This window comes from Opisthocomus hoazin, chromosome 2, assembly GCF_030867145.1.
Source record: "Opisthocomus hoazin isolate bOpiHoa1 chromosome 2, bOpiHoa1.hap1, whole genome shotgun sequence".
Lineage (NCBI taxonomy): Eukaryota > Metazoa > Chordata > Aves > Opisthocomiformes > Opisthocomidae > Opisthocomus > Opisthocomus hoazin.
Window position 1 is genome coordinate 65,129,538 of NC_134415.1, and position 10,231 is coordinate 65,139,768.

Below are 10,231 nucleotides of genomic sequence, written 5' to 3' on the forward strand. Positions count from 1 at the left end.
ACAGCCTTTGGGTTTAGGAGTTACACCAGGACTGCACGCTATAATGTGTAGCAGTTCTTTTGTTGGCAAGCCACACACAAATGTAATGCTGTGGAATAGCTCCCACCTGCAAGGAAGAAGCTGTCATAATTTTTGAAGTTGTCGGGATCCATAATAGCCACCTTCCAGAACAACAGCATCTGTCAACATAGTGAAAATACTATCCTGTAAGAATTAAAGACAGTGTCATTATCTAAGAGTAAGCGTGTGCAAGCCCTCCTGAGAAGCTGAACCACTGCCACCAATGCACTTGACTGAGTTTTGCTTTGCTTTAATGATGCAGGGGGAGGGAGTATAATGCTATTTCGAAATACAGACCAGATTTTTTTTTTGTTTTATTAATTTTTAAAATTTATTACTTTTTCCCCACTCTTGTACATGCTGCACCAAATAGGTCACAGGGTTTATTGTTGTAGACTTGTAAATTGGAAAACAACTGAAGCGAGTAGTCTGGAAAGTCGGGACCTTGCAGACCTTGGCAAGTAGCTTGCAGCAAAGGTGTGAGCATGCCCTTGTGTGGTGCTGCTGGAGTCTTCCTCACCCAGAACAATCAGGTCTTCTCTGGTTGTCCTCGTTGTTCAACTGTGGTGAAAGACAGCCTTTATCTACAGTGCAGGTTTGAACTGTTGGGGGCAGTTGCTGGAAATTTTGTAGAGGTTGTATATTTATTTGCTTTCCTGAGAGCTGTTGCAATCATTCCAGAGCAATGCAGAACGATGTGATGTTAACACACAAAGGCTGAGCAAATCATCTTGTCAGAAACTCAGTCAAAAATAAACACATAAAAAAGAAAAAGCCGAACTGGAATAGGTACGTGCTAAAAGACCTTTTTGTGACTGGTGAATGTATAGGATAATTCATATTTCCTTGTAGCTGAGGGTCTGCAGAGGGACAGCTTCCCACCTGTCCTTAGGTTTAATCCTTGCATGACATGCTTTGGTAACTGGAATACCCATGTTCTCAGTCTGGGACCGATTTGGTGCTATGCTGTGTGTACGCTTGCCACAAATGGAAGGTGGAGAATCCTAGGGTGAGGTGAAAAGACTCATTCCCTGTTGCTCCAAGTTTCTTCCTTCATTAATTCAACGGTTTGGTGCCTCACTCATTTGAAATCCTTTTGCTATTTTTAAAGGCCATGGCAGTTCCACATTTGTGCCTTGAGGGGCCGTGTGTTTCAGCTAAGGTGCTTCCATAGGAAGTTTATTTGGCGCTGCTGGGCTGCAGCATGCTCTCTTCGTAAGGAGGCACTGGGTCTGGAGAGAGCTCAATGTGAGCCTCATCCATGGAAGTCTTCATGGTGGCCTCCTCGTAGGACGGAGGCAAACACAGAGTGAGGAACGTGGCATCAGGGAGCAGAGTGGAGTAGTGGAAGCTCTGTTCATTGTTCCAGGGCAGCACAGAAAGGAAATTGGACACGTCGTGCTCGGGCAGGGCCTCGGGGAGGTCGATGCTGAAGATCTGCCCCTGCGGAGCGGGACGCTGGCAACGGCGGTACAGGAAGAGCAGCAGGAATGCCAGGAAGAGCATCATGGTGGCAGGCAATATGATGCACAGAAATGGTTCTATGTCATCTTTGGTTGAACTCGTCTGTTGTCTGCTCTGTAAGTAAAGCAAATAGGTAGTGCATTGGATTCCTGGAGACCTCTTAATTGGAGAGAAAATATGCATTCTCCACCTTCCCCTGCTATCCCCTAGCCATTGTTTTTCCAAGTTACTTTCTGTCTGCAGCAGTGGCACCTGAGCAGCATGTTTTGCCGGTTCATGAATAGTCAAATTCTATTTGCTGGTCCATTAAAACCAAATACTTCAACAACTAGAGACAAAAGAACTGGAGAAGTTGAGAAGAGTGGTGGGTTTCTGAGAAACCCTGTCTCCATGGGTGGAAAAAAACAACAACCTGGAATTGTATGTATTTTGGTATGAGATTTTATTACTCTTGGATTATGCTGGGACCAGTCCTCTTTGTGAGAGTTTGGTTAAGCTTTTCAAACCTGGGAGAACACTGCATTGCAGAGGAGTAGGGCTGGTGATCCATCTAGTGTTGTTTCTTTCTATATGGAAAACTCTACTGTTTAATTTAAAGAACAAATACTATGACAATTATCCATTTCATCAGGGCCCACTGCCTACAATACTTGTTCTTTGGGCTGTTCTAACCTCACAGGCCAGCCCCAAACACAACATGGTGTGTCAGGACAGCCTGGACTGGGGCTCTTTCTTGAGCTTGTTTTGCCAGCTATCCAAGAATCATTTTCACTGTTGATAATTGTGGAAAAGAACTTCTAGTGTAAGAGTAATAGCAGCTGTGACTATTCGGTCAGCTTAATCTTCTGCAAAATATAGCACAAAAAGCCTCTGTCCTGCAGCTTTTGAATTGTGCTGTAGTGTTAACAGGAGTTATAAGATTTTTTTAAAAATAATAAAATTTGGGCTCTTCTGTTGTATTAGCTTCACTTTTTAAATTTAACATATCTTATTTCCAGTCTGACCCTATCTATCTCTAGCTTCTAATAGCTGGATCTCATTCCAAATCTAGTTTAGAGAGGGGGAAGAACCCCAACTCTAAAATGCCATTTGTTATCAACTCATTCCCTCTGTAAGTACTCAAAGACCGTAATTAGATGGCTCTTTCACACTTTTGTGGTGAGATTAAACAGATCGATGGATCAAATTTCTTGTATTTTGAACGAAGGCAGCTTTTCAAGCTAGGAGAACTCGAGTGGTTCTTCCCTTCAAGCATGTGGAAGCAGGTATGAAAACAGGCTGTTTGCAGTAACGGCTTTGTGAAAAGGGCGAGTAACTCCAGTGCCACCTTCTTAGTCTGTGAAAACTTTCTCTGCCTGTTCTTCCAAAAATCATGGTCATTCTTTTAGCTACAAAATTACACTGTAACCTATTGTCAATTGATTAGCTACCAGGCATTTGTTACCTCTCCAATTCTTTGTCATATTACGAAATTCTTAGTACGTTGTCATGCCTAAGAAAAAGAAAGTAAATAGGTTTTGGCTTCTAACAAATAGTGTAGGGGAGAACTCTGCTTTTTTCCTAAGGTAATGTGTGTCTGAAGCCAAAACCATTAAAGTAATTTCGAAATATATTGAAACTATTGTGGATTAGCTATTAAGCTTTTTTTCCCCCCCAGCTGTCTTTTACCACAAAAATGCATACTAAAGAACTATGTCATATTTACTGATAATTTATTAAAGAGTTTCAGGCAGTACAAGCTCTCATCTTACCTGACCGTTAAAAGCACTACAGGAAACAGCGGAGTTGGAAGAAACTGGTCAGCTATTATTCTACTGCAGCATCTTTAAAAAATGAGGAGATTTTCTTAAAAATGTTGGTAACACTTTATTATTGTGTCTTATGATGTGTATAAAACACTTCACAGGAAAATGAGAAAAAGTGTTCAGTATTATGTTTGTGCACTGTCTAGACTGAGACTCACTGGCACTGTTATGTTACCGATACTTTCATGATAAATACTTAGAAGAGCTGAGCTTATGCCAGACAGCGTTATTCATAATCACTGAAGATCATGGATAATTTCGGGGATCCAAGTGTAAGTTTTGGGTTTAATTCGTAGGGAGCGGGCTTTCAGTCAGGTTAAGTGTTGTTCTTTGCAGCTGTGAGTTGTGCCCTATCGTGGTTTGTGAGGACAGAGGGTGAGATTGCCAGTGCTTCCTACACAGAACTCATAAAAAGCCGAACTCTCTTACTTTTCAGCTCAGTGCAACCTCCTTCTGAATTTCACTGAAAGGAAGTCCGTGTTTTAAATAATGGCCGAGGACGGCATATCCTTTCTGTGCTGGTGGAAGCACGGACTAGTGTGATGGTTGCCTGACATGGCCCGTGCAAAGACTGGATTTTTGAGAATCCACAGGATGGTGGGGAGAGGGAGGAGGGACTGGTGGGCTGGATGCAGGTGTGAAGCACAGGATAGGAACCGATGTTGCTGAAGAGCTGTGGACTCATCAGGGGAGGGCAGAGTGGAGAAGGGCGAGGATCAGAATTGTGCACCAGTGTGGATGGATGAGCCTCAGCTTGTGAGGAGGATGCACGAGATGCAGAGCTGTGGGGAGGAAAGCCAAAAGGGAACCGAGAATGAGGGCAGCAGGACTGGCTAAGACCAAGGAGGAAAGTCTGAGGAGCAAATGCTGGGGCTCCTCTCTGACCGCACCAGTCCCATTCTCTTTGCAGAAGAAGAAAAAGGAAAAGGCTAGTGCCAAACTGTGAGGCAGGGGAAGAAAAGGTTAAGCTTGATGGAAGGAATTAACGAACGGTCTTGGGTCTCGGGGGAATACTTTGCTCCAAAGCCTCAAATGGAACCCAGCAGTCTTGGGTCTTGCAAAGATATATCCGTCAACTGAAATATGTAAAATGTATGATTGTTGGAGGGTCCAATTTGCATCTCATAGTAAGAAAACAGAAGATGAGAAACTATTTGTAGTACGAGCTAGCTCAGATGGCGACAGTCTGTGAAGTAGATATAGGTATAAAAGGACAACCTAAATTCATTTGGGTGTCAGTGTGGTTGCTGGGCTGAAAACTTCCTTTTTTTTTGAAAGCCCTCTAAGAGGGCTTCTAAACATTGCTTCTAAAACTGCAAATTCAAGCCCTCAAGACTGAATAAATGCCAGCATTTTGGAAATCTGCGAATCCTTAATTTGATCCACACTGCACACCACTTTTAATTATGTTGTTGTGTACAAAGTGTCTGTTCTAGGGTTGTGATAGAGTGCTTGGGGAAGAAGACCACAGTACCTCAGGGTAATGTGTTGCAGGGTATGTAGAGTATGTCATGAGTGAGTCGGGAGACTGAGGGAAGAGAGAGGACTGTCTGCTAGTTTGGGACAGTGAATGCTCTGCTGGGGAGCTGTATTCCTCTCTCTGTTACTGGATGCTCAGGTGGGGGGGTGGGGAGAGACAGTTCAGCTGAGATATTTATTGTGGGTTTTTCGTTAGTTATACCTCACTTTGAGTGCCCGGGTTGAGATCCCTGGGTCTGGTCTGCAGAAATTCTGCATCTGCGTTGCTGTCTGAAGGTGAAAGAGCGGTGCCCTGAGCCTGCAAGTACTTCATTACACCAAGGGATCTGGACAAAAATGACATAGGTAATTATGAAACACTTCATATCCTCCTGTACTCCCTGAAGTGGTCCGGCAGTTAGACTAGAGGATTGTTCTAAGGCCCTTCCAACTGAACTATTCTATTCTATGCAAAATAACTACCCAAGTGCCTGGTGACTGTCTGTTCAGTGATGTGACATAAGACATTTGTTTTTTGAGGAAGATGCAGTAAATAAGACCCTGGGTTGTATGCTGAGAAAGGTGGAGAGAGTAGCACATTGAATGGCCGGTAATGAAGTGAATACCATGCCCCATCCAGTTGTGAAAGAGCCGTGTGTCTTACTATGATCTGCAAAACAGTAGCATGTGAAGCAGGTAGGATTAAGGATTGGGTAGTATGTTGTTCTGTACGGTAACAGGTGACATTAAGGACCAGTTTTCCTCAGTCTGTGTTTCAAAGTGTCCATAGCTTTTTTTTAAACACAGCTAAAGTTAAGCCTTAGCTTTCCTGTTTGGGTGAAATAATCTGTAGGCTTCTTAGTGTATTGTTTGAGTTGAAATTGTTTTTAATAAGTTAATACTGCCCCACAGATGCCCAAAACCTGAAGCATAAATAACAGGGAGTTAAATGTCCATTTTTGGTACTGCCTCCTGCCAAACATTTCACGTGGCCTGATTTTACATTGAGATGTAGTTCAAAAAAACAATTAATTTCTTGTAGGTATATCCAGACATATACCAAATGTATTGGGGGACAACTGAACAGTATTAATCTCTGTTCTTCTGTTGTGGTTTTGCGCCCATTGTTGGGACGAGTGGCTAAGGGGCTACTGAAGAATGTTGCAAAGAGAGAGTTGGAAAATCTTACAGCCATTAAAAAAAAAAAAAGATTATACTAAGAATAGAAATAGTTTTAATAAAATGAAACAAAGGTCACTTAGAAAAAAAATATTTGCTCTGAAGTTCAAAACCAAAACTAAAGTTCTAAACTGAACTAAAACTAACTTCTAAAACTGAAGATCTAAAGCTACAAAAGAAACCTGTGCGTATAGGTATCAAAAATAACTGCCAGAACTGAAAAATAAAATTATCTAGAAATAAAACTGAGCCTTCAGCAATTGAAAGTGTAAGCAAATAAACCAGCCGTAGAACATAAAGTAAAATGCTCTACTGTTTAACATCCAAAAGTTTCCAGACCAAGCATATGAAGAGACTGAGGGAATTATTTGGTAGTGTTTTCATGACTGGTTTGGTTTTGATGCTGCTGCTTCACTGGAGGTCAGCGTGCTCTGCCTGTGTCATCACAAGCAGCTATTGTCGGGTTTGTAACTGACAAAAATAAGGCTCTGACTTCCAGCATGAAAGAAGTTATAGACTCATAAATACAGGGAAAAAACCCTTTTTAAAGAGAAAGGCAGACAAAGACATGCAGGTGAAAGGGATTTTATTTAAGTCCTCTGTTTTCTCAGAACTGATTTTTAGCAGGATGGTTTGGCCACTGTAGGCTCATGATTATTCTCTTCCTTTCATTTATATCTTTGTAGGGACAGGAGCACAGGGTCAGTTGTCCAAAACATTGAGCATAGACTAGAAGTAATAAAGCCTTTCATTAGTAATCTGTCTGCCTACATTTTTTTAACATGCTGAGCATGTACAGTTGCCAGCTTACAGATTATGTGACCCATATCAGTTTAGATGAGCTTTTACTCGTGCCTGTTGGTAAAAGAATCAAATGCAGAGTGCAACCCAATATTGTGGCATTTCCATGGTGAGTAATGGAACGGGTTTAGAACTGAACTCTCTGTCTAGACAAAAGGAGCCTCGTACCTGGCTTTGGAAGGAATGACCTAATAAGGCCAAACATGAGTTTAAATGAAGGTTTTGTGTAAGAATAGAAAAATGAAAGTTTATTTGGCTTGCTTAAATTCCCATTGAAGTGATTGTTTGATTGGTGCTTGGATTTATTATGTTGTTAATGATTTGCTAGGATACTTAGAACTTCATTAAAATAACTTTTATTAATATAGCCCATATTTATACTAATATCTTTTGAAGATCAATCAGGAAACCAATACTTCTGAAATGTTTTAAGTGGATTTGGAACAAAGTCTCCTTTGAAGCCATTAGGCTGTGGACTAAGCATAGGTGCTTTTCAAAGCTCCATCCTACTTCTTAAAGCTGCTTCATTATTGATTGTAAAAAGCAAAAACATATAACGCTGGCAAATGGAAAAACATTCCGATGTGTTTTTGTATACATTAATTATGACACATAACTTCAAAGTGAGCCTAGCTATACACCAAATTCTCAAATACTTGTTAGAGTGTGACTCCGGTGCTGCTGTTTGTTTCTCACTGTCAGACAAAACCAGTCTCAAGGCGTGAAGAGGTGGCCATTGCCATTCTAACTCTGGCAATGTTACTGATGAGGTAGACTTCATTAAGATTTTAGATGCATTTAAAAACTACTTTTTCTCCTGTTTTCACCCCCCACTCCTACCCCCTTTTATTTTACAACAATACACTTGGTATCTCAGCTAAGTAGTGTGGCCAGTTCATTTGCTAGTGCTACTTGACTCGGGCATTTACTGGGGATATATGTGCACCTTAAATTATTATTTCTGCTTGGAGAAACCCTTTCGCTGTCTCCCAGACAAAGGCAGAAATACAGGCTGTGTTTTCATCTCTGAGGGCTCCTTCCCTTCCCCCACTTGCCTGCATGTGATCCTCTCTCGGAGAAGTAATCAGCGCACAGCTTAGGGAACAAGAGTTCATTGCTGACTGCTACTGACTCAACATCTGCAGAAAGGCTTCATGGGACCAGACCCAAAGTGTAAACATGCATTTAAAAGGAAGGAAATCAAGGAATAGCAGAACTCATTACGCTTACAAGAAATAATTAAACTTCTTTACCTGCCGCTCCAGCAAGGTTTTTTCATCCAATGTTTTTCTTTCCCCACAAACGTGTTTCAAACAACTTAACAGCAATAAATAAATGCTCTGACTCTATGTAATGGAGCATGGCCGCTCTGACACGTCTCAGTACCCTGGTATTTACTCTAGGCTATGCGCTGAGGCGTTGCACAGACAAACACACACGCGCGAAGTCAAAGGACAAGCCGCAGAGGGGAGCAGGGGGGTACAGACCTGAAACTCTGTTTCCAGAAGCGGCCCACCCGGCGCACTGTTCAGCCAGTCATAGTTTCCCCTGTCAGCGTGTCCAAATTTTCTCCAGCTGCTGCCTAGGAGCCACCTCATGCTTTCATTAACCTGGTCTTCTGTCTTTGTGCCTCCACCTTGCTTCGCTGCTTGCGACTGCGTCCCCGCCTCCCAGCCTGGACCCAGCCGGGCTGCTCGCGGCTAATGATCCCTCTGAAATGATAGCCCGTTGCAGTGGGAGAGGAAAAAAGAAGTTCGACGGCCCCCTCCCTCGTCAGGAAGCCAAGCAAATAGATCTCGGAGCCTCTCTGCTCTTCCAACTCAATCTCCCTGGATTTGCTTCGGTGGCCTACATTACCAGCAAAGCTGGCATCAGGTATCAGGGAGCCGGAGCTGATGATAGCACGCTGATTGGAGCGCTTCCTGCATTAGGATTATTAAAAGGGGAATTTGCATGTGAGTCTGAGCCTGCGTGGTCATGACTCTGTGGATACTTAATGCTCTATATTTAAGTGTCTAATAAACACTTTTTCCAACAAAATAAAATAAATAAAACCTATGTCGAGAGCTGAAGTTCCCCCTCAGTTACACAGCGCGAGGAGGAACCACGACCCAAGCAGGTTTTTTCCCTCTGTGTTGCTCGAACACACAGTAAATAGTGAGGGTGGTTTCTGAGTAGAGAGGCAAGGACGCAAGGCTAAATGCTGTGCTGAATTATTTAGCAGTGTCAGGATGTAGATGATAATGATAAATCCAGAGAGAGAGCTCTGCCAGGAAAGCTTTGGTCACTGAAAGTATATGATTGCTTTCAGTCATAACGAGTTGTCAGTTCAGTTAAATCAGGACTCGTTTACAGCTTTCTAGGATACTCGTTATTAAATGGCAGTTGCTTCCAGCAAGAAGCCTTTGTGCTGTTTATCCAGAGGGGGGAAAAAGCAAAAAGTCAGTGATGTATGTTAACCTCTGAAGGGAGGAGTATTTAAGCTAAGTTGAAAGTTGAGTCAAGGTTTAACTCTTACTGAAAAGTTGGAGGTGTCTTTTTCTGCCTTGCTGCGAGCAGAGGGAGAAGCTGTTGGTCATACCCCATTTGACTGCAAGGTACTTTGTGTGGTTTCTCAAGGCTAACCTGCTTGAGCAGAAGTTGTTCAAACAGTGTTCGGGACTGATGGTACAAAATTGGGGTCAGAATTGTAACCTCTTATTTCTTGCTTGACATTCCTTTCATCGACTCTATTCTTGAGCTTGTGGCTCCCAGAAAATTGCAGGCCTGGCTGGCAGCAGGCTGAACGCTGGCAGCTCCAGCAACGGTGGCTGGAGGTGCCAGCGCATGACATTTCTGACGAGGGGACTCTGGCAGACCCTGTTCCGAGGCTGGCTGCGATCCCTGCCACTGCAGCGTGCAGGAGGGGTTCACCTCACAGCTGAACCTGGGTGTGGGAAAGAGAGGAGATTGGTTCGTAAATCCGTCCCGGTTTGTTACCGAAGTTGCCAGGCGAGCAGTGGACGGGGAGCAGTAACGTGGAATGAAGGCTTGGTCTTAGTGCTGAAGCAGCCACGCCGTTTGTCAGGAACCGGACCCTGCTCTTGCTTCTGCTGAGGAGGTCCTTCATGAAGCTAGAAAGGTCACCCCAGCAAAGCTGGTGCGCGCTTGTGAGAAGGCTCCTCCTCTCCTCCATGCCTCGCTTGTCGTCTTGGGAAGCGCTTTCAGCGGTGGTGAGTGCTTGCAGCTGCAACCAGAGTCCAGAGGAGTTATGCTGTGAATTACAACGTCCCCTGAGAAGCCGGGTCCTAAATGTGGCTGAACTGTCACACTAAGACAGTGACATACTTCTGACTTTATGCCTCGACACCTCATATGGAAGCAAGAATGATGACCATCTTTTCCAAACTGGGGTTAAGAAAGTAAATTCCTTAAGGAGCAGTGTGACTGTGTAGCTTAAATCTGTCATCTCCCATGCAAGCAGG

General features: G+C 43.3%; 1 protein-coding gene across 1 annotated transcript; it reads right to left on the reverse strand.

Annotated features, from left to right (window-relative positions):
- Window positions 1–1,239: 1,239 nt before the first annotated feature.
- On the reverse strand, window positions 1,240–8,454 carry SMIM28 (small integral membrane protein 28). Its single transcript, XM_075446534.1, has 2 exons — window positions 8,255–8,454; window positions 1,240–1,638 (listed from the first exon to the last, which is right to left on the reverse strand). Exons 1-2 carry the CDS (start codon window positions 8,363–8,365, stop codon window positions 1,240–1,242), a joined length of 510 nt encoding a protein of 169 aa, XP_075302649.1. The 5' UTR covers window positions 8,366–8,454.
- Window positions 8,455–10,231: the final 1,777 nt, after the last annotated feature.